This window comes from Schistocerca cancellata, chromosome 9 (genome assembly GCF_023864275.1).
Source record: "Schistocerca cancellata isolate TAMUIC-IGC-003103 chromosome 9, iqSchCanc2.1, whole genome shotgun sequence".
Lineage (NCBI taxonomy): Eukaryota > Metazoa > Arthropoda > Insecta > Orthoptera > Acrididae > Schistocerca > Schistocerca cancellata.
The window spans coordinates 520,886,355-520,911,962 of record NC_064634.1 but is presented as its reverse complement, the minus strand read 5'-3'; the positions used below and the strand labels follow the sequence as shown (position 1 = coordinate 520,911,962).

The 25,608-nt window shown below is 43.0% G+C and overlaps 1 protein-coding gene across 1 annotated transcript in view; it reads right to left on the bottom strand.

The window, feature by feature from the left end:
- Positions 1 to 25,608, bottom strand: part of LOC126101542 (aminopeptidase N-like) — a 145,947-nt gene that overhangs the window by 50,702 nt on the left and 69,637 nt on the right. The window contains exon 8 of the mRNA XM_049912181.1: positions 10,159 to 10,309. Coding sequence (XP_049768138.1) covers positions 10,159 to 10,309 — 151 coding nt within the window. The remainder of the gene's footprint in view (positions 1 to 10,158; positions 10,310 to 25,608) is intronic.

The following is a 25,608-nucleotide window of genomic DNA, read 5'->3' as shown; positions in this document are numbered from 1 at the left end:
TCAATCAGGTGACGATGAAGGAATTAGATTCGGAAATGATACATCACAAGTGGTAGACGAGTTCTGCTTTCTGCGGAGCAAAACAACTGATGACGGCTGAAGCAGAGAGTTTGTAAAATTTCTTAGCATCCAATACAAATTTAAATTTCACGTAGTTTTTTGTGTATGTATTTCTCTGGAGTGCAGCCTTTTTTATCTTAGACGTGGGCGACGAGCAGTTCAGACAAGAATATAGAAGCTACTTGGGGGGTGGAGCCAGAGAACAGTGTCTAAAGATTAGGTGCATAGTTGGCCTAAGGGAAAGCGAATTGCTGACAGGGATAGAAGCCATTCTCCAAATTGAAACGTATGATGGCTCTTGTTGCATGTATGTAAATGTGCAGAGTGGTTATAGTTAGACTTTGGCTACTTGAGCCAGTATAGAAGGAAAACTGCTTACCGTATAGGCACCCAGCTTTACAAGAATGATGTTCGGATTGTGCGCTGCAGGATTTGCGTTGTTAGTAGTGTTGCTTCGTTCTACGTCTACATTTACATGAGCATGAATACGCTGCAAATAACATTAAAGTGCCTCGCAGAGGGTTCATCGAACCACCTTCACAATTCTCTATTATTCCAGTCTCGTATATCGCGCCGTAAGAACGAACACCTATATCTTTCAGTAAGATCTCTGATTTCCCTTATTTTATCGTAGTGATCGTTTCTCCCTATGTAGGTCGGTGTCAACAAAATATGTTCGCATTCGGAGGAGAAAGCTGGTGATTGCATTTTCGTGAGAAGATTCCGCCGCAACGAAAAACGCCTTTCTTTTAATGATGTCCAACCCAAATGATGTATCATTTCAATGACACTCTCTCCCCTGTTCCACGATAATACATAATGTGCTGCCCTTCTTTGAACTTTTTCGATGCACTCCGTCAATCCTATCTGGTAAGGATCCCATACCGCGTAGCAGTATTCTAAAAGAGGACGGACAACAGTAGTGTAGGCAGCCTCGTTAGTAGATCTGTTCCATTTTCTGTGTCCTGCCAGTAACACAAAGTCTTCAGTTAGCCTTCCCTAAAACATTTTCTGTGTGTTTCTTCCAATTTAAGTTGTTCGTAATTGTAATTCATAGGTATTTAGTTGAATTTACCGCCTTCAGATTTGACTGATTTATCGTGTAACCAAAGTTTAATGGATTCCTTTTAGCACTCGTGTGGATGACCTCACACTTTTCGTTATTTAGGATCAACTGTCAATTTTCGCACCATTCACATATCTTTTCTAAATCGTTTTGTAATTTGTTTTGATCTCCTTATGACTGTATTTGCCGATAAACGATAGCGTCATTTGCAAACAACCTGAGACGGCTGCTCGTATTGTCTCCCGTATGGTTTACATAGATAAGCAACAGCAAAGGGCCTATAACACTACCTTGGGGAACGCCGGAAATCACTTCTGTTTTACTCGAAGACTTCCCGTCAATTACTACCAATTCGCTAACGGGAAATCAAAATCCAGTCACATAACTGAGACAATATTCCTTAACCACGCAATTTTACTACAAGCCGCTTGTGTGGTACAGTGTCAAAAGCCTTCCGCAAATCCAAAAATCAATCTGAAATCCCTTGTCAATAGCACTCAACACTTCATGCGAGTGAAGAGCTATTTGTGTTTCACAAGAACGATGTTTTCTAAATCCATGTTGACTGTGTGTCAATAGACCATTTTCTTCGTTTTAATTAGTAATATTCGAACACAGCATGTGTTCCAAAATCCTGCTGCATATCGACGTTAATGATACGGGCCTGTAATTTAGTGGATTACTTCTACTACCTTTCTTCAACATTGGTGTGACCTGTGAAACTTTCCAGTCTTTGGGTACGTATCTTTCGTCGAACGAACAATTGTATATGATTGTTAAGTATGCGGCTAATGCATCAGTATACACTGAAACGAACCTAACTGGTATACAGCCTGAACCAGAAGACTTGCTTTTATTGAGTGATTTAAGTTGCTTCACTACTCCGAGGATATTTACTTCTGCGTTACTCATGTTGGCAGCTGTTCTTGGTTCGAATTCTGGGATATTTACTTCGTCTTCTTTTGTGAAGGCATTTCGGTAGGCTGTGTTTCGTAACTCTGCTTTGGCAGGACTGTCTTCGATAGTATCTCCCTTACTATCGCGCAGAGAAGGCATTGATTGTTTCTTGCCGCTAACATCACATACGACCAGAAACTCTTTCGATTTTCTGCCAGGTTTCGATACAAGGTTTCGTTGTGGAAACTGTTATAAGCATCTCGCATTGAAGTCCGCGCGAAATTTCGAGCCTCTGTAGAAGATCGCCAATCTTGGGGATTTTGCGTCTGTTTAAATTTCGCATGTTTGTTTCGTTGTTTCTGCTACAGTGTTCTGACCCGTTTTGTGTACCAAGGAGGATCAGCTCCATCGTTTGTAAATTTATTTGGTATAAAACTCTCAATTTGTGCCGATACTATTTCTTTGAATTCAAGTGAAATCTGGGCTACACTTTTATTATTAATTTGGAAGGGGTGGAGATTGTTTCTCAGGAAGACGTCAAGTGAGATTTTATCTGTTTTTTTGAATAGGTATATTTTTCGTTTATTTTTAGGGGATTTGGGGGTTCCAATATTGAGTCTCGCTACTACAACCCTGTGCTCACCAATCCCTGTATCCGTTTTGATGCTCGTTATTAACTCAGGATTATTTGTTGCTGAGAGGTCAAGTGTGTTTCCACAACCGTTTACTACTCGCGTGGGCTCATGAACTAACTGCTAGAAATAATTTTCAGAGAATGCATTTAGCACAATTTCGGATGATGTTTTATGCGTACCTTCGGAATTAAACATGTATTTTCGCTAACATATCTAGGGTAAATTAAAGTCACCACGAAATATGATCGTATGAGTCGGGTACGTGTTTGAAATCAAACACAAGTTTTCTTTGAACCTTTGAGCAATAGTATCATCTGAGTTGGGAGGCCGGTAAAAGGATCCAATTTTATTTTATTCCTGTTTCTAACAATGACCTCGTCTCATGCTAATTCGCAGGAACCATCTACTTCAATTTCGCGACAAGATAAACTACTTCCAACAGCAACAAATACGCCACCGCCAACCGTGTTTAGCCTGTCCTTTCGGAACACCGTTAGGTTATTTGCAAAAATTTCGGCTGAGCTTATATCCGGCTTTAGCCAGGTTTCAGTGCCTATAACGATTTGAGCATCAGTGCTTTGTATTAGCGCTTGGAGCTCTGGTACTTTCCCAACACAGCTACGACAATTTACAACTGTTATACCAACGGTGCCTGTATCTACGTTCTTGCTGTGTTCCACCTGCAAATAAAAAAAAAAAACGCCCAGTCCACGCCAAAAAGCCCCTGCTACCCGTGTAGCCGCCTGCTGCGTATAGTGGACACCTGACCTATTCAGCGGAACCCGAAACCCAGCCACCCTTTGGAGCAAGTCGAGGAATCTGCAGCCTACACGGTCGCAGAACCGTCTGAGCCTCTGATTCAGACCCTCCACTCGGCTCTGTACCAGAGGTGCGCAATCGGTCCTGTCGACTATGCTAGTTGCCTCGTTTCTTATAGTTTCAAAAATGTTCTAGTCCTGGAAATTATTTAGGTAACTTCACAAACAGTTCCAAGTTTCGAAAAAGTCTCTGTCTTCATTAAGCTGGCGGACCCAAAACTTTTCCTCCAAGTGTTTTGCTAAGAATAATGTTCTTCACTAGCAGAAGCCAACGCAAAAACTCGTCATCAGAATCGCTCGTGCTATCCCCACAACACAACTGAAGCGACCTCCCTATCGGCCGTTAACTATAGCCAATGTTGGCACCCGTGGAGGACGACTTCTGTCGGCATTGCGCCATATAGCCACTGCTTTACATCGGTTCGGGAGAAATATGGATCCAATGTGCGTGCACAGGACAGGTCACGACATCCTTAAAAACGGGGACGTGAAGCGAGTTTCATATGTAAGGATCAACTGTAGTGCATTATACTTCACTACCACTTTATAGTCGGGATCTGCATTTAGGAGTAACGGGAAGGGCTCTGAAGGACAGGGTACAAGGGAGAAAGACAATACTCCGCAGGAATTTCTAAAATCATTGAGGCAAGTGGCAACGAAACGTCTATTCAAGTTGGTGTGTAGAGTCCGTGAGACTGGCGATGTACCATCAGAGTGTCGAAAAAATATAATTCGCACAATTCTGGAGACAGCAAGTGCAGATAAGCGCGAAAACTATCGCACAGTCGGTTTAAAGGCTCGTGCATCTAAGTTGCTGACGAGAATAATGGAGAGGAGAATGGAAAAGAAAACTGAGGCTCTGACAGACGACCATCGGTGTGGCTTTAGAAAATGTAAAAGGACCAGGGAGGCAGTTCTGACCGTTGGGCTTAATAATGAAAGCAAGGTCGAAGAAAACTCGAGACACGCTCACAGCATCGGCGACCTAGAAAAAGCGTTCGACAATATGAAATGGTGCACGATGTTCGAAATTCAGAAAAAAAAATAGCGCTGAGCTGTGAGCTGTAGGGAGAGACAGGTATTACGCAAACTGTACAAGAACCGAGAGGGAACGGTACGACTGGAAGACAAACAACGCAGTGCTCAGGTAAAAAGTCCATAAGACAGCGATCCAGTGTTCAATCTATACATCGAAGAACCAATGACGGAAATAAAAGAAGCGTTCTACAATGGAATTAGATTACAGGATGAAAGAATATCAACGATAACATTCACTGATAACATTGCTATCCTCAGTCAGTGTGAAGAAGAATTACAGGACTTGTTGGATGGAATTGGTACAAATATGCATTCATAGTACACTGGTACGAGACAAAGGTAACGGAATGTACAAGAAACAAGAATAGCGAGCAAGTAAACATCAAAATTGAGGATCACAAAGTGAAGGAATTTTGCTACACTGGAAGCAAAATTATGCACGACGGACGAAGCAAGGTCGGTGTAAAAAGTAGTCTAGCACAGGTTCAAAAAAATGGTTCAAATGGCTCTGAGCACTATGGGACTCAACTGCTGTGGTCATTAGTCCCCTAGAACTTAGAACTACTTAAACCTAACTAACCTAAGGACAGCACACAACACCCAGCCATCACGAGGCAGAGAAAATCCCTGACCCCGCCGGGAATCGTACCCGGGAACCCGGGCGTGGGAAGCGAGAACGCTACCGCACGACCACGAGATGCGGGCAGTCTAGCACAGGCAGAGAGGCTCAAGTCCACAGCTGTCTAACAGAGTCCTTTATTTGAGGAAGAAATTTCTGATAAGGTATAGTTCGTGCACAACATTGTATAACATCCAATTGTGGAGCGCGGGAAAAGCGGGACAGAGCAGAATCGAAGAGTTTGAGATGTGGTACAACAGAAAAATGTTGAAAATTAGGTGGACTGAAAGGTCAGAGAGGAATGGAATATATGGAAAACACCGTCAAGAAGAAAGGACAGGATAGTAGGACATCTATTAAAAAAGACATCAGGGATCGGGGATAATTTCCGTGGTTCTCGAGGGACCTGTACAGGGAATAAAACTGTAGGAGAAGGCAACGTTTTGAATTTATACAACAAATAATTGAGGACACAGGTTGTAGATGTTAATATGGTATGGAGAGGTTTGCAGGAGAAGAATTCGTGGTGGGCTGCATCAAACCAGTCAGACGACTGATGACTAAAAGAAAATAGAAAAGAGGATGAGTGTCTGGATAAGGTCAAGAGGAGGAAAGAAAAGGGAGGGAAGCTCTGCAATTAGAAAGTAGTGCGGAAGGGCTAGTCAAATCTGATAAGAGTGATAGATGTCAGGGCGGGTTTAACTGCCAGGAGGTGGGAGTCTGCTAAAACTGTGCAGGGAGAGGATATGGAAAACGTATAAGTGTAGAGCGCGCGGAATGTGTTGTTATATGCGCCCAGGATTTGTAGCTAAGCGGGAAACTATGAAGTTACTATAGTCGAGTCTACGGGGAGTGTAGGATGTACAGACGTGTTTAGTGTCAACATGGAGGTGGGGAAAAGATATGACCTCGTAAAGGACTGTTACAGGGAAAGGCATGTGGATTCAGGAAGCAAGGCCGAGAGTGTGTTGTTCGATGAATTTGCAGGGGTTGATGGAATGACGGCTTGTCAGATATCGGGGCAACATTTGCGTAGGAGAGGATAGGTCACATGCAGGCATTGTAGGCGTGGGGGATGACGAAGGGACGCTGTCCCTACGTTCTGTCAGTCAAAAGCTTCTGCTTGATGAGGTGTTTCTGTTCGACAGTTAGCATACGGCGTTTCCATGTTAGTTTACAAACAAGAGTTGGTCCAAAACATTTTAGTGTGCTTCTTAATTGGGAAGGGCGGTCGTAATCACTAAGGTAACAGTCATGGATACGCAAACTGCAAACAGTTCATCGCATAATTGTTGGTTAAGTTTTGGAGGGACTGATCTTGATGAGTCGCTGCTTTGACTGGAATGTCAGCTGATCAAGGGTAGACGTAGGGCAAAATTGCGAAAAATTTGTTTTTTTTTTTCATTTCGTAATTTATTACGTTGATTCTTTAAGAATTCATCGCAAAGTTTCATAAGCGAATTCTGGTTAGAAATATATTTTAAAAAAGTTTGTATGGGTGTGTGTGCCTGCTACGCTGCCCCCCGCCACCTCTTTCTGAGCCGTCATCCACACCTCACCTCCTCTATGCTAGAATTTTTTTTTCATTAATTTTTCCTTCAACGAACTGCAGGTGAGTCTAAAAGGCTGTCAGAAAGATTATGTCTGTTTGTTCCTTTCTTTACAAACGTGGTTTTTAGAAGATGGAAGGCCACTGGGAGGTGTTAACAGACTGACAGACAAGGCAATCCACACTTTACAGATATATTATGGAAAACTATCAGTGATAACCTACATAGTGTGAAAACAATGCAGCAAGCCGTGTGGACAATATTCTTGCACAAGCTTTCCACGGATGATAATCCTCAACATCCCCTTTGTGACACATCGTCGTGTAAATATCTTCTGGCAGAAGCCAGTGGAAAGCGATTCACCCACAAACATGGTTTGACACATGCTGTTTTAGATGTTATAAAACCAATTTTCAAGTACCTATCCAGTCCTGAACTGCTCAAAAAATGTGTACATGCGAAAACATAGGATGCGTTGTCCAAAAACAGTATTTGTGTCCTCAGTTGTTGTGAGGATAGTTACATGTTATATATGTCTAGTGGAAATGTAGATAGGATTAAGTGCCTGTAGAGACTAGACTTCCATCCAGGTGCATTCACACTGAAGCATCGATGGAGCGCGACTGGACAAAGCTCAGGCAGCAGAAGAAAAAATGGGAAACATGCCAAGCGAAAGGAGGCAGGGGGAGAGATTAGACCAGGAAGACGACGAAGAGAGGTACAGAAATAATGTCAAAAAGCTTTAAATGCGAATTGGCATAAACTGACTTTTTGAGCTGTAATGTACCTTTCATCAGGAACCATAAAAGGTAACATCCTGAAATTGGGGATAGTTCTTAATAATTACTTACTGAATAATCCTGTGCAGTGCTTTTCCGTTATCTTTTTCGTGAGAAAAGTTCTGCTTTAAGGGGGGTAGGACGTCAAACGGGCCGACTTCGAGCAAGAGAGCCACTGTAAGACATTTTAATTTCTACTGTCTATACTTTTACAAATAAATTCATAAAACTTTGTCAGCATGACCAGGAAGGATTGAGGACTCACACTCTTAGCAGTGGTAGTTAAAAAACTTAGCAAAATACTTTTTTTTAGATCTGAAATTTCATCTTTTTTTCACTTACTACTGGCTGCATTTGTTGCTATAGGTACACTTTTCTTCCTAAGTGAGAGAGATTCTTCGATGAATTTTACACAGCATACGAACAGTACTCACAGGTAAATGAAACTCTAGAATTTTCCAAATCTATTAAAAACTGTGGTAAAAATTGAGTTTTTTCTAAACATGAAATTTCAAATGTAACTGTTCATTCAGTTTTTCATAAATTAAATAAATTATAGAGTTTCATACACCTGTAACTATGGTTTGTATGCTGTACAAAATTCATGGAAGAATCTCTCTTACTTAGGAAGAAAAGTGTACTTACAGCAACAAATGCAGCCAGTAGTTAAGTGAAAAAAAGATGAAATTTCACATGTAAAAAATGTATTTTGTTACGTTCTTGAACTGTCACTGCTAATAGTGTGAATCCTGAATCCTTCCTCGTCATGCTGTCAAAGTTTTATGAATTTATTTGTAAAAGTATAGACAGTGGAAATTAAAATGTCCTGTGGTGCCTCTCCTGCTCCAAGTCGGCCCGTTTGACGTCCTGCCCCCCTTAAAATTTGAGAAAAATAAAACAGTCCCGAGCCAAACAAAACTGAAAAGTTAATTTCAAAGCAACTATGACCTTAAAAAAAAATCTGTTCCACAGTTTTATTAGCCTCTTATGCAGCTTTAAACTGTGAAATTTCAGTTTTATTGCTGGATTAGTTTACGAGAAAAGGTACATTATAGAAACAATAAATAAAAATTCATATCCTTATAAAATGTATGTTGATGCGCAATTTCAAACAAAAATTTCACAAAATATCAACCATTATGTTGTTCATAACAGTCTCAAGTTTTAGTAGTTCGGCTGTAATACACTGAAGCGCCAAAGAAACTGCTGTCGGCATGCGTATTCAAATAGAGAGATATGTAAACAGATACAATACGGCGCTGCGGTCGGCAACGCCTATACAAAACAAAAAGCGTTTGGCGCAGTTGTCAGATTGGTTACTGCTGCTACAATGTCAGGTTGTCAAGATTTAAGTGAGTTTGAACGTGGCATTATAGTCAGCGCACGAGTGATGGGACACAGTATCTCTGAGGTACCGATGAAGTGGGAATTTTCCCGTACGACCATTTCACGAGTGTACCGTGAATATCAAGATTCCGGTAAAACATCAAATCTCCGACGTCGCTGTGGCCGGAAAAAGATCCCAGAAGAACAGGACCAACTACGACTGAAGAGAATAGTTTGAGGTGATTTCAGCAATTTGCAGAAGGATTGCATTTCTGATTTTAATGCTGGAGTACGAACAAGTGTGCCGGCCGGAGTGGCCAAGCGGTTCCAGGCGCTTCAGCCTGGAACCGCGCGACCGCTACGGTCGCAGGTTCGAATCCTGCCTCGGGCATGGATGTGTGTCATGTCCTTAGGTTAGTTAGGTTTAAGTAGTTCTAAGTTCTAGGGGACTGATGACCACAGCAGTTAAGTCCCATAGTGCTCAGAGCCATTTGAACCAATATGAACAAGTGTGAACGTGCGAACCATTCGACGAAAATTCATCGATACGGGTTTGCGGAGCCAAAGGCCCACTCGTGTACCCTTGATGACTGCACGACACAAAGCTTTACGCCTCGCCAGGGCCCGTCGATAGCGACATTAGAATTTCGATGATGGAAACATGTTGCCTGGTCGGACGAGTCTCGTTTCAAATTGTATCGAGCGCACGGTATGGAGACAACCTTACGAATCCGTGAACACTGCATGTCAGCAGGGGAATGTTGAAGCTGGTGGAGGCTCTGCAATGGTATGGGGCGTGTGCAGTTGGAGTAATACGGGACCCCTGACACGTCTAGATACGACTCTGAACAGGTGACACATACGTAAGTATCCTGTCTGATCACCTGCATCCATTCGTGTCTATTGTAAATTATGACATTTCAGCAGGACAATGCGGCACCCCACACGTCCAGAAAATGCTACAGAGTGCCTCCAGGAATTTAAACACATCCGCTGGCCACGAAACACCCAAGACACGAACATCAATGAGCATATCTGGGATGCCTTGCAACGTGGTGTTCACAAGAGATCCTCGCAGGATTAGTGGCGTCAGTTCCCTCTAGCACTACTCCAGGCATTAGTCGAGTCCATGCCACGTAATGCTACGGTACTTGTGCGTGCCCTCGTGGGCCCTACACGGTATAAGCAGGTGTAGCAGTTTCTTCGGCTCTTCAGTGTATTTTTGGAGATATACACATTTAAGTACAAGAATACATTTTTCCCCACGTCTGTCCTTAAGACGGATCTAGAGGGAGTGTCGTGATTTCTGGAGGCTGTGGTGGAGGGGTAGGACGGCGTAGCGGCCGTAGAGGAGTGGGGAGGGGAGGTACCTGCTTCAGCTGCAGCCGGCTGCCGTCCTTGGTGACGTTGATGACGGGGTAGCCGGCGGTGGAGGTCCAGAAGGCCATGCGCTCCTGCAGCTGCGGCTCGCCCGGCGCCAGCGCTTCGAACAGGTCCGCCGGCCGCGCGCTGCTGTAGTTGCTGCAACGGGACGCCGTAAGCTGCGCCGCCGGTTCCCGACGCTCGAGGCTTTGCTGTGCGCAGTGCTGCGTGCTAAATCTACGTCTACATCTACGTCTCCCCGAGCCACCGAACGGTGTGTGGCGGAGGATACCCTGTGCCACAACTAGTCCTTTCCCTTCCTGTTCCGATCTGGACAAGTATATGCCTAGTAAGTGGATTGACGACGGAAGGACCCCACCGTGGTTTAATAACGAAATACGGAAACTGCGGAGTAGGCAAAGACTGTCGGATTCTCGGTTCGAAAGACGACGTGCAAGTGACGAGGGGCAAATGTTAGTAGAGATTCTTGCGTCTGTGGAAAGATCGACGGGTGAGGCACAAGGCAGCAACCACCGCCGTAATTCGACTACAGATTCGGCGGGGTACCCCAAAAAATTCTGGTCCCGTGTAAAATCGCTAATCGGCGCTAAGGCTTCTATCCAGTCAACTCTTCACCAGTCTGGTTTGGCAGCAGACGATAGCAAAAGGAAGGCCCGAGTTTTAAATTCCACGTTTAAGAAATCGTACGTTCGCGAGAATCTTACAGACGTACCTGTCATTCGACTATCGCAGAGAGTCCCGTACGGACGACAAAGTAATAAACGTCGATGTCGTAGAAAAACAACTGAAGGAGCTGGAAAGCAAACAAAACGCCAGGACCAGATGGAATTCAAATTCGGTTTTACAAAGATTACCCTACGTCGTTGGTCCCTTACTTAGTTTGCATTTATTGCGAATCTCACGACCAGCGTAAAGTTCCGAGCGCAGGTTACTCCTGCATATAATAAGGCTAAAAGATCGGATCCGCAAAATTACAGCCAAACATCCTTAACATTTGTTTGTTGCAAATCCTAGAACGTGTTTTGAGTTCGAGTACAGTAAATTTCCTAGAGACGGAAAAGCCGTGTTCACAAATCAGCACGGCTTCAGAAAGAACCCAGCTCGGTCTTTCCTCACACGATTACTGCCAAGTACGGGTGGTTTCCGGCAGCCCACTGCGGACTGCTAGCGGCAGTGCGAGGCCCCCAGCCGCGCGGCTGCACTGGGCCGCCGCCGCAGCTCCAGTTTCCGGTCCCTGTGTTGCCCAGGCCCGTCCCGTGGTGCAACCCTGCAACTCGCATCTGCTTACTGCAGCAAAGTCTTGGAATTCCGTAAACTGTTTGTGGTGGTACTATGGGTGCGGGGTTTCGTTGCGTTGGCTAAAGATCCTTTATCAATTACCGCAACACTATATTGACAAATTCCTTTCGTTGCTTTCGGTACGTAGCCTTGAGTCTTATCAATACTGAATCCTTTTTTAAATATTAGCTGCGTTATGGCGCTCGAGTGTATGATTATTAACACATAATTTTAATTTTCTGGTTGTAATATAAAACTGTGATACCACAAAACCCAATTTAGTTTTTGTTCTGTTTATCTGAACTGCGCGTCACTAACCTACAAAAATGTAAATTATAGATCAGTTTTTTACAAACATTAACTACCAATTTCTGAAGCGTATAAAATTAATACGACATCTTTAGTGCAAACATATATTATAAGTCAATTCAAGCTGAAGTTATCTTGTGTCATGTGTGAAGTTTTGTTTTATGACCAAATGTAAAATTTATTAATTAGAAGTAAACAAATCAATGTATCTGGTGAGAAACCGGAACAAATTAATTTATAAGAAAATCACAAGTCAGCAGTTACAATTGCAGTATACACAAATCGAGATTAATTCAGGACTATAATGGAAGTAAAAAATCAGATACCTACAATGAAGTTCTGTGGAGACAAGTCATACAAAGCACAAGTACAGATGCATTGTGTTTGTTGTTCTCAAATATTTCTTATTTGGTATAAGAAGCAATTAGTGATGCGTTTTTAACGCCTAGTTGAGAACAGTAGTTAAGCTCACAAGAGATAGTGTCTCGTTTCGTAATTCCCTCAATATCATCTCACGTAATTTTACTACTTACATGACCGTTGTTTTAGTTTTGTTGACGTTCATTCAATAATTTCTTGCAAGTTGACTATCCAATCCATTTAACTGATCTTTAAAGTGTTACAGTTCCATCGGCAGATCTTACGTCTTTTATTTCTTCTCCTTGAAATTTAATTCTCTTTTCAAATTTCAGAGTGTTTTTCTCTATGTCTGTCTGTGTAACATAAGAACCAGTCTGTAACGCCATCTCACTCACCTCTTCCGAACTGCTGCCTCTTCTATATCTGCGTATACATGCGTACTCCGCAAGCGCCCGCGTCGCTCTTCGCTGTGCGTGCCCTGTGTCACTACTAGTCACTTCCTTTTCTGTTCTACACGGAAAAGCAACGAGAAAAAGAAGCCTCCTTTTATGTTTCTGAACGAGCACTACTCTCTCTCATCTTATCTTCACGGTCCTTACACGCAGTCAGTCTCAAATACCGGTTCTCTAAATTTTCTCAGTAGTGATTCGCGAAAAGAATGTTGCCTCTCTTCATTGGTACCCATTTGAGTTCTCAAAGCATCTCCGTAGCACTTGTGTCTTGTTCGAATCTGCTGCTAACAAATCTAGCAGCCCGCCTCTGAACTGTTGCGGCGCCTTTCTTTACTCCGACCTGGTGTGGATCCCAAACATTCTGACAGTACTCAACAATTGATCACACTGTCCTACATGCAGTCTCGCTTACAGGGGAACCACTCTTTCCTAAAATCCTCCCAATGAACCGAACTCTGCCATCCGCCTTCCAACTACAAACCTTAAACGCTCATTATGTTTCGTACTGTTTGGCGATATTACTCCCAGATACTTAATCGACTTGACCGTGTCAAGCAGAACACTGCTAATGCCGCACTCGAACGTTACAAGTTTGTTTTTGCTACTCATCTGCATTAACTTGCATTTTGCTACATTTCGAGCTAGCTGCTATTTATCACACCAACTAGAAATCTTTTATCCTCTTATAATGGCTCAGCGGCTACACCAGAGCATCATCAGCAGACGTCCGCAGACTGCCGCCCACCCTGTCCCACGTGGAGAGCAACAGCAGTCGCACCACACTTCAAAAATGCTTCAAATGGCTCTGAGCACTATGGGACTTGACATCTGAGGTCATCAGTCCCCTAGAACTTAGAACTACTTAAACCTAACTAACCTAAGGACATCACACACATCCGTGCCCGAGGCAGGATTCGAACCTGCGACCGTAGCGGTCGCGCGGTTCCAGGCTGTAGCGCCTAGAACCGCCCGGCCACTCTGGCCGGCCATCACGCTTCCTTGGCGCACTTCCGACGACACTCTTGTCTCTGATGAACACTCGCCGCCGAGGACAGTGTACTGGCTTCTGTTACTCGAGAAGTCTTCGAGCCACTCATATATCTCTGAACCTATTCCGGTGTACTATGTCAGATGCTTTACAGAAATCTAGGAATACGGAATCCGCCTGTTGCCCTTCGTACATAGTTCGTAGGATCTCGTGTGAGAAGAGGGCAAGCTGAGTTTCATCGGCAGACGTTTTCTAAACCATGCTGATATGTGGACAGAAGCTTTGCCCTCTCATGAAACTTTAATACGCGGGGTTGGAACTTTAGTAGTGACTACTATTTATTTACAGTTAGTACAAAAAAGATACGTCTTTCATAGTTTTATTGACCTTCAAAGTAGTCACCATCATTGTGCAAAAGCCGCTGCCAGCGATGTGGAAATCGTAGGACACTCTTAGCAGTGCCAGTTCTGTTCACAGTTCGAGCGGCGCGGTCTATTGCCCGACGAATTTGTAGTAGTTCTGAAGCGAATGCCGTGAAGTGTTTCCTTCAGTTGAGAAATCGAGTTGAACTCACTAGGGCTTAAGTCAGGGGAGTGCAGTGTTACAACACTTAGCAGCCCCATCAGTCACAGCTTGCACTGTACGTGCTTGAGCATTGTCCTGAAAAAGTACGGTCAGGTCCAGTAGGATGTGTCATCACCTCTGTCTCTATGCTGTTCAGTTTTGGAACACAAGCTACAATCACACGTTACTATTAGAAGCATGTATGCTTTTGGCAGTTACCACTGTGGTACACAGCTGCCGTTAGCGAGCAATTGAAGCCGCGAGAGACAGAGCGGCTTCTCCTCTGTCCAGCAGACCACGTACCATGGTTTACGTACAATAACTCCGTCTTTCGTCAACTTTCCGTTAACCAGCGTTTACAGGCGAAATCTTGATATTAGGATCACTTCCCATTCGAGATGGGCATCGAGCTATTGTAGAGATGAAGAATAAAATTGTGGGAATTAAGCCGTAACCAAACTTTATCTGGTGCAAATATTTCGGCTTGCTCTCGTCAAGTTTTCTGACCGGTCCGATGCGGTCCGCCGAGAATTCTTCTCCTGCGCCAACATCTTCATCTCATAGTAACACTTGCAAACTACGAACTCTATTATTTGTTGGTCACATTCCTATCTATGTCTTCCCTTACAGGTCAGCGCTCTCTAGTACCATGTAGCTAAAAAAAATGGAAATGAGAGTATGGCATCGTTGGCTGGGAGGCCCCATTCGGGGAAGTTTGGCCACCAAGTGCAAGTCTTATTTCAGTCGACGCCACATTGGGCGACTTGCGCGCCGATGATGGGGATGAAGTGATACTGGGGACATTGGGGACACTGGGGACACCCAGCCCCCGAACGGGGAAGATATCCAACCCGGCTGCGATTCGAACCCGGGTCCGCTTGCATGGGAGGCGAGCACGTTACCACCCAGCTAAGCAGGTGGACACCATGTAGGCATTCCTTGATGTCTTAACAGAGGTCCAGTCTTCCCATTCTGTCTTCTCGTCTTTGTTGTTCACACGTTTCTTTCTTCGTAGATTATGTGGAGGACTACCTCATTCCTTACATTATTATCAGTCCACCTAATATGAAACATTCTTCTGTAGCTCCTCATCTCCAATGCTTTCATTCTTTTCTGTTCCGGTTTTCCCACAGTTCGCAGTTCACTACAATAGAATGCTATGTTCAAAACGTACATTCTCAGAAATTTCATCATGAATTTATCACCGATGGTTGACACGAGTAGACTTATCTTGGTCAGTAATACGCTCTTTAGCTGTACTTGTCCGCATTTTAAATTCTCCTTGTTTCGTCCGTCATGTTTTATTTTGCTTTCAAGTTATCAGAATTCTTTAACTTGGTCTACTTCTACAGTATTTACGTTAAGTTTATTGCTACTCTCACTTCTCCTACTCTCTTTCTCCGATGTGCCCTCAATTCACATCTCTACTCATTAGACTGTTCGTGCCACTCAGCATGCCCTGAGTAGTTCTTGATCACTTTCAATGAGGATAGCGATGTCACCAGCAAATCTTACCATTGATTTCCTATCCCCTGAGCTTTAATTCTACCGTAGGACATTTTACAGCGGAAATGTTGGCAGCAGACAAAGTTCATGTACGGTTGAATTTCTGCAGTTTTATGGCTGAAGTAATACGTCATGAGAATATGAACATTCCCAGAGCGGGCGCTCACACACACACACACACACAGTAACTCTGAAGCGATTCCTCGATTTTGTTCCATAATCCATTTCTTTTACCATCAGGTGAAATATGATCTGCTGTGTTGGGCAGCAGATGTCATGTATGAGATCTGACATTTGTCGTGTAGTGACATAATGATGGTGATGTTACATTAGAGATTATAATTATCGAACAGTACCTCATTGTCTGAAGGATGCAAACAATTGGTACTGAATGTTATTCCATAGATTTTCCCAGCGCCTTTCACGTTTATGCTCTCCACGGATATGCTGCAGGATATGGTCATCTTCACTATACGAAATTTTGACTATCCATCTGCCCGCCATCTTCAGGTGCGATCACTGAGTACACAATCTCGTCTGAACTGAAGAAACACCAGAAACGGCGGCTCCTTTATAAGCCATGTATAAGCGACTGCAGTATTGGGACAAAGTATGGTTCTACGCCAAAGTACCATTATCCAAGATGGTGGCGATGTCGTCATCCAAGATGGTGGCTGTGACGTCCTCCAAGATGGCGGCTTTTGGCGGGAAGTTTGAATTTTGGCGGGAAGATAGGTCAATTGGGCTACCTCCACTAAACTAACCACCCTCCCCCAGAGAAATGGCACAAAGTGCAAATTGCAACAGGATAATGCATTACATCACAGTTATCTCTACTAACCTAAGAAAATCGCAGGAAGATAGGTCACTTGGGCTGCTTCCACTAAGCTAAGTCTTCTGTCTGCCACATCTTCCTAGGAACTGGCGCCAAGATTGAATTTTGTCAGTAAAGAAAGGTCACTTGTGGTTTCTCTACGAACCTAAGAAAATCGCGGGAAGATAGGTCACTTGTGCTACCTCTACTAACCTAAGTCACCCGATCACCACCTCTTCCTAGAGATTGGTGGGAAAAGGACTAAGCCTGCACTGGGCTGCTGGAGAGAGGAAGGGGTGTACTTTATTTATTTTGGAACAATTTATTTAGGGATGGAGTATATTTATCACAGTGACACTGAACACATGCTCTAGACATGCCACACAGCATACAGACCTGCAAACCACTCCTAAATAACTCATGTATGATGCTCTACAAATGCATCTGCTGTTTGTAAACTGTCAAAATTAGATTAGATTAGTACTTATTCCATAGATCATGAATACGACACTTTGTAATGATGTGGAACACGTCAGCTAATAAAAGATGTCTATACAAGATATTACATTACACAAAATGTTATACGACACTTAATATTTTAATTTTTATTTACTTTTTTTGTGGGTGTTCAGAAAATACCCACTTACTATACCCAAAAATTCATCTAATGAGTAGGAGTTGCCATTAAGAAATTCTTTTAATTGCCTTTTAAATGCTATATGGCTATCTGTCCGACTTTTGATGGTATTAGGTAAATGTCCAAAAACTTTTGTAGCAGCATAATTTACCCCCTTCTGAGCCAAAGTTAGATTTAGCCTTGAGTAGCGAAGAACGTTCTTTCTCCTAGTGTTGTAGCCATGTACACTGCTATTACTTTTGAATTCGTTTGGATTGTTACTAACAAGTTTCATAAGTGAATATATATACTGTGAGTATCTCTATCTCTTTAAATAAGTGTCTGCAGGATGATCTTGGATGAGCACCAGCAATTATTCTGATTACACGCTTTTGTGCAATGAACACTCTTTTACTCAATGATGAGTTACCCCAGAATATGATGCCATATGAAAGCAGAGAATGAAATAGGTGTGGTAAGCTAATATACTGAGATGTATATCGCCAAAATTTGCAAAGACCCTAACAGCTTAAGTAGCTGAACTCAAACGTTTCAGCAGACCTTCAGTGTGTTTTTTCCAGTGCAACCTCTCATCAATGCAAACACTTAGAAATTTTGAATATTCTACCTTAGCTAGCGATATCTGATCGAAGTCTATATTTATTAGTGGTGTCATTCCATTTACTGTGTAGAACTGTACATACTGTGTTTTGTCAAAGTTTAATGAGAGCCCATTTGCAGAGAATCCCTTAATGATTTTCTGAAAACTATTGTTTACAATTTCACCAGTTAATTCTTGTCTGTTGGGTGCGATAGCTATACTTGTATCATCATCAAAAAGTACCATGTGAATATAGATTGCCAAGTCATTAATATATATTAAGAACAGCAGTGGACCCAAGACTGAACCTTTCAGCACCCCATTCTCAATTGTTCCCCACTTTGATAAATCAGCAGTTTTTTGCAAATGACGCATTGCACAGACTACATACATGCAAACCACTCGTAAACAGTGCAATACATTTACGCCAAGAGACCCACACAACTGGTAAATTGTCAAAATAATAATCCATCTAAAAGACTCGGCAAACGTGCTTGCTAATCATCAACTGTTGTAATCGTGCACCAGTCTTTATTTAAACAATTAGAGACAGCAACACCATTCAGTGTGTTCGCCAGGAGGTCTGCACTCCAACTGACCTAGTACACAATACTGCCACTAGAGGGTGCTGTCATCCCTCCTGTGACATAATCCAAGATGGTGGTCTGGAGGGGGAAAATGGCGCATAAATGACTCAGCCTGCGCTGGGCTGCTGGATACAGTAAGGAAGGAGTGTACTTTATTTATTTTGGAAGAGTTTATTTAGGGATGAAGTACATATATTTAAAACACTGATACAAAACACATAAATGGAGTCACGCCTCAGACATGTAAACTACTCCTAAATAACGCTCTGAAGACACACGAATAGCTTCTAAATTACCGAAATTATTTCAGTACAGACATGCAGACTCCTCCTAAATAATGCAGTACACAGATGTGCAGACATGTAATCAACTTGTAAACTGCATAGTTCAGCCTGCTCACGAAATAATGCAGTGGATAAGTAATCAACATATGCAGACACAGTCTGCCACCACCTGTCCAGTAGACCACATATGAGGCCACCTGTAGCCCTGCAAAGTGACACAGCTGTCAGCTGTCAAACCACCCACGAATGCCTGCATGTATGAGGCAGCGACATCCCTTTCATACTTGATACCTGAGAAATTCCTCTAAAAATATGTGTTCACCTAGGCACCAATGCTGATGCTACCGGGCAGGAGTGCAGACGCTCCTGGGACGTGCTGTGAGCTGCTGCCAGACACAGGTGAAATTTGACATACAGTCAGTGTTATACTGATGTCACAGAACTTCAAGGCATGCTAACGCAGATCCCGTATGCGAGACACCTCAGGGCATCACGTCTCTTTACCGTTGATTACAGAGTAGCACACTGTGCATTGATCCTAGCGTGGCATGAGAGAAGTGTCTATCCGTGCTTAACAGCAAATAGTGCAAAATAACATCGAATGCACTCTTCCCAGAGGTCCTAACGTGATACTCATTACGTGTTACCCTTCCTGCTTTCAACACACACAAACGTTCCCACCACTATGTAGAGGCTCCTATATCCCAGCACAAAAGATGTGAATGAATCGAGCATTATGATTGGCTCTTATCAAATTTACCTGCCGAATTATTGATGCTGTCGGTATCGAAGCACCATCCACCTTTTCTTTCTTTCTGCAAACAGGGATTTCAGTGGTAAATTATTTTGCACAGACCTCTCAATTGCATTGACAGTTAAACCTGCAAAGTTGTCTACAGATCATCAAATACATACGAGACTCACAAGAATATTGGAAGCCAGGAAAATATTTACCGGTGTAACTACAATTAAATATTGTGATTGCTGCTACAGTCTGACACCAATCGATGTACAGATAATGTCTCCTCTTGACGGCTGTGCTTCTGGAACGAATCTCAGTATCTATAGCACACATAATTTTCTGTGCAAAACATCTCCTTCATACCCTTGCGATTAATGATGTGCTGAATCTATACATTCCTTTCGATAGGACACAGTCATCCTCTCTAGTCATGCCACAACATAAACCACAGTAACTTTACAATGCTGTATATACACATTGTACACAACATGAGCCACAGTAACTTAACAACGCAATATAAACACATTTTACTCAAACACTGCAGTTTAGTTTTATATCTGTACAGCACCCGACAAAATTATAGTATGCTTACACTTACACCGGCTATATGTCATGAGGCTCGTCAGTCCTCGGGTAACACCGTCAGCCTTTTTTTTCTTTCTACAGACGTGACATTCAGTGGCAATAATCTATTTTACACCGATCACCATATTGCATCAACAACTACAACTTGCAAAGAACCATATGTATAATCGAATACGGAAAGACTCTTACTCAATTACACTGCTCTCCCACTGAGGACAGGAGAACGAATATTAGAGCATGAAACCGATCTCCAACTGAGCAATATATATCCGCATACCGTGTCGATGTAGTAAACATACAATTCATATCCTCCATGGATTGATGTCACTCTCAGAACAGTTATGCAAAGACTGGCTCGTTTCCCCCCTCCTCCTTGGTAAAAACACAATACTGTTTCTGGTCTTGATCTGCCTGCTTATTTGCGTTTCTACACCCATCTCCAGACCCTGGGATTACAAGAACGCATGTAATTTAGCACGGTTCACACACAGCAGTATCCTACCGATAGCTCACCCAATGTAATTCCGAAGATATGAACTGGGATTTATTTCTATATAAACCCGGAACTTATAGCTGGATGGAGCATGCTCTAGACCACTGAGTAACTAGAAATAAACAGACGAAAAATGATATTTCCACCCACAAATACCGATCTCAGTGATATAACAGATTCGAAACCATCCCTATAATTTACAAGGTCAACTAAGGTGTTTCTCATGTCTATAAAACCAAAAAAAATGTCTTCCACTTGCTAGATACACCCCACAATCGATCTTCTCTCAACTAAATTATGGCGCAAAATGTGTAGAAGCAATCAACCGAACAATTTACATGGGAGGGAATAATGGTCCAGCGCAAACGCACCTCCATAGTCATTCTGAAATTTAAACATGACACAGGGATCACGTACATGACTGCAATATGAAGAATCAGTCGAAAGTGGATGCAGAGCCATCATCTATTCCATTATTGTGACAAAAGAGTTTAAAGTCGTCAATCACTTTCGGACATCAGTTTGAAAACACTTCACAATGCAGCTAGTTTCCTTATGTTGTAACTGTCTTTTATTTAAAAGCATCCAATGTGTGGCGTCTTACGGTAGCCATCGTAACGACACGATTTACACTGTGCGATGTCTAGTTTTGTGCGAGAAGCTGTGGATCAGAACTTCTTAATGTCAGTTTAGAGCATGGCACAGGACTCGAAATCGTGGCAGAAAAATGAAATGTTTTGCAGTGTACAAAACCATGTTAGAAAACAATGTTTCAAACAATGGCACAGGAACACAGGGAGCATCTCTTGTGACTTACAGTATAGTCTGTGGGATACGATCATCATCCTACAGTGCAGGTGATCAAACTTTAAAATGGAGTCTGCAGTGCCTGTATATTTAATAGGATCGTGCCACACCGGCAGCAGTAGCGGCAGCAGTTTGACGGAACTGGCTAAATTGTTAGGAATGCTATTCTGGGGAGTATTGTGAAATCTCTTTCTCCGCTCTGGACCACACCACAGCAATGCATCATTGCGCCAGCATCGGTGCCTTGGTGACTTCTAAATTAGATGAAGTTGGTGGAGCTTTTATAGTTCGTAATTTTTCTCTATGGGGGGTAGAGAATAACGATTATAGCATGTTGGGCTGATTGATGTGAATGGACGCGGATGTGTAGTTCTGGTATGTAGTTTGGGGACACACCACAAAGTGCGCATTTCTGCATAATGGTCAAAACACGGTCCTGTCACACTAACTCAGGTCGTTCAGTTTCTACACGGGTTGCAGAAGGTGCTGGATATAGTTTTCTCCAACTTCTGCTCAGTTCTGCCTTAAAATGGAACGATTAAATACGCTAAGCTGTAGGAATAGAATCAGTTGCAAGATGCGTAGAGGGTGACTAAAACCACGTTGAAATTTTACTGTAGCAGCTAGGTTCAGGAAAGGCAACTCATTTCGAGACATGTGAGTGCCAAAAATATGATCCACTTGTGGCTGTGATCCAAAGCATGTATCTGCTTCAATGGAAACACCTGTTTCCAAATCCCAACCATCATTTCTAGTGGATAGCGTAACACTGCAGTTCTAAGAAGCTAGTGTCCATTTTCGTACGACCTCAATTAGCACACCATCTACTACTGTTTGTGATCCTTCTGAATCAACCATCACCTACAGCTCAGTGGATATATCACCAAACCTCTGACAAGGGATCGAAACAGAATGCGCTACAAATACTGTAGAAAATTTTAGCTGGGTGGCGTGAGGGAGTCACAAATACCGCTTACATATCACGTTCCTTAGCCGAATCACTTTCAAAATGCAGCGATTTTATCACGAGGTTGCGCCGTCGGCCACGTGTTGATCTGACACAATATACTCCTGCGATCGCCGTCACGGTATTTGTCTGGGCAAAAAACAAACCTTATTCAGAGGTAATGTCGTACCTCGATTTGTAAAGTGGGTATAGCTTTTAACATTGACACTTGTAAGCATATGTAGAACCAAGACTGCTTGTGACAGTAACATACAGTAGTTGTTAGGATCGGGTTTTATAACATTAGGTGGTTTGCAAGACAATCACCATATCATTATTTGTCTGGAAAACCCACGTGATTTGTAGGTAATGCCATACGTGGATTTATAAAGCAAGTATAGCTTTTAGGATCGATACTTGTGTGCACCTGTATAACCAAGATCGCTTGTGACAGTAACATACAGTAGCTGTTGTGATCGGTTTTTTTAACATGTGAGACGATTACGGCTCTCTTTCTAAGACACAGTGGTATCACTCACAAGAAAAACTTATGAAACATATCCATCCATCGCTAATTTTCTCTCAGTATTATTTTGTATCATAGGTAATCAGTTATTGACGAATTATTATACTTAGTAGTAGTGGGCGCATGATAGGTTCGCCTTGAGCATCTAGCTTATAAAATATGTGTTTGTGTTCTAATATATGCAAAGGAAATGACTATGTCGATTCATAAGGTTCAGATGGTTCAAATGGCTCTGAGCACTATGGGACTTAACATATATGGTCATCAGTCCCCTAGAACTTAGAACTACTTAAACCTAACTAACCTAAGGACATCACACACATCCATGCCCGAGGCAGGATTCGAACCTGCGACCGTAGCAGTCGCGCGGCTCCGGACTGAGCGCCTAGAACCGCTAGACCACCGCGGCCGGCGATTCATAAGAAAGCTATGGATTTCTAGTACTGTGATAGCAAAGGGATGAGTATCTCAGCTCATTAGAATGGTACTGATATTTCTATTTCCAGATCCATAGCCATCAACAGGGTGTATTTCCGATACTTCGCTCATTATTGAATGTCATTCAACTGAGACCATGACTGTAACATTTAGTTGTAAGTACAGGCATGAAATATATATGTGACCGATTTCTTAGGACGATTGATTCTACCTGTGCATGCTCGGCCTGCAGAGCCGGTGACCTGTGCGGGGGTGATTCACGTTTCCCTTTAACAGTAGGAGCTGTCAGAATGGCGAGGCCTGTTGGAATGTAGGAATGTAGATGAATTAAGGGGTTGTCCTCTAGACTACGAAATAGCGAACTAATACTTAGTATGTGTTGGATAGTTTTCGTGTTCACATGGAAATTTGAGAATGAATATGGAGGTGAGTTTGTGCTGGATCATTATTTCCTCCCATGTAAATTGTTCGGTTGGCTGCTTGTGAAACATTTCGCGCCTTCATTTAGTTGAGAGAAGATCGATTGTGGGGTGTATATAGCATGTGGAAGACACTTTTTCCGGTTTCATAGACATGAGAAACAACTTAGTTGACCTTGTAAATTATAGGGATGGTTTCGAATCTGTTATATCACTGAGACCGGTATTCGCGGGTGGAAATATCATTTTTCGTCTGTTTATTTCTAGTTACTCAGTGGTCTACATCATGCTCCATCTAGCTAAAGTTTCAGGCTGGTATAGAAATAATTCCCAGCCTTTATCTTCGAATTGGCATTGGGTGAGCGATCGGTAGGATACTGCTGTGTGCGAACCATGCAAAATTAGATATGTTCTTGTAATCCCAGAGTCTGGAGATGGGTGTAGAAACGTGAGCAAGCAGGCAGGACTGGTACAGAATAGTAACACACTTGTACTGAGGGAGGGCGAGAGGAGCCAGTCCTTGCTCAATAGTTCTGAGGGTGAGTTCGATCTATTGACGGCTTTCTGATGTAAAAGGGATGATTTTGTATTGTGGAGGACACGAATTGTATGTTTACTACATCGACACGGTATGTGGTGATATATTGCTCAGCTGAAGATCGGTTTCACACTCTAATATTCAAGATCCTGTCCTCAGTGCGAGAGCAGTGTAACTGAGTAAGAGTCTTTCCGTATTTGACGATACGTATGCTACTTTGTGAGGTTTGGTTGTCTGTGCAATATGGTGATCAGTGTGAAATAGTTTATTGTCGCTGAATGTCACGTCTGTAGAAAGAAAAGAAAGGCTGACGGTGCTTCCCTAGGACAGACATATAGCTGCTGTGAGTGTAGGTACACCATAATTTTTTCAGGTGCTGTTCAGATATAAAAGAAAACTGTAGTGTTTGTGTAAAATGTGTATATACTGCATTGTAAAGTTTCTGCGGCTTATGTAGTGTAAAATTTGTATATATTACATTGTAAAATTACTGTGGCATGACTAGAGAGGATGAGTGTGTGTCCTACCGAGAGGGATGTATAGATTCAGCACATCATTAACCGCAAGGGTATGAAGGAGATGTTTTGCACGGAAAATTATGTGCGCTATAGATACTGAGATTCGTTCCAGAAGCACAGCCGTCAAGAGGAGACATTATCTGTACATCGATTGGTGTCAGACTGTAGCAGCAATCACAATACTTAAATGTAGTTACACTGGTAAATATGTTCCTGGCTTCCAATATTCTTGTGAGTCTCGTATGTATTTGATGATCTGTAGACAACTTTGCAGGTTTAACTGTCAATGCAATTGAGAGGTCTGTGCAAAATAATTTACCACTGAAATCCCTGTTTGCAGAAAGAAAGAAAAGGTGGATGGTGCTCCGATACCGAAGGCATCAGTAATTCAGCGAGAAAATTAGATAAGATCCAATCATATTGCTCGAATCATTCACATCCTTAGTGCTAGGATGTAGGAGCCTCTGCACTGCAGTGGGAACGCTTGTGTGTGTTGAAAGCAGGAAGAGTAACACGTGATGGACTCTGGTATCACGTTAGGACCTCTGGGAAGAGTGCATTCGATGTTATTTTGCACTATTTGCTGTTAAGCACGGTTAGACGCTTCTCTCATGTCGCACTAGGAACAATGCACCGTGTGCTACTCTGCAACCAACGGTAAAGACACGTGCTGCCCAGAGATGTCTCGCATACGGCAGCTGCACGAGTTCGCATTAGAGATCTGAGACGTCAGTATAACAGTGACTGTAGATCTGGAAACAGAGGCAACTCTCAGCCTCATCCGGCGGCGGCGCACGTCTGTGACGGCGCGGGCACGCCCGCAGTGTGTGCGCATCCGGCCGGTCGCATCGGCAACGGTGCCTAGGCGAGCACGTATTCTGAGAGCAGTTTCTCAGGTGTCGCGTACGAAAGGGACGTAGCCACCTCATTCGTGTGGGCATTGCCGTGCGGTACGACAGCTGACGTCTGTGTCACTTTGCGGGGTTGCAGGTAGCCTCCTGTGTGGTCTACTGGACAGGGGGTGGTAGACGGTGTCTGCGTATGTCGATTATGGATCTGCTGCATT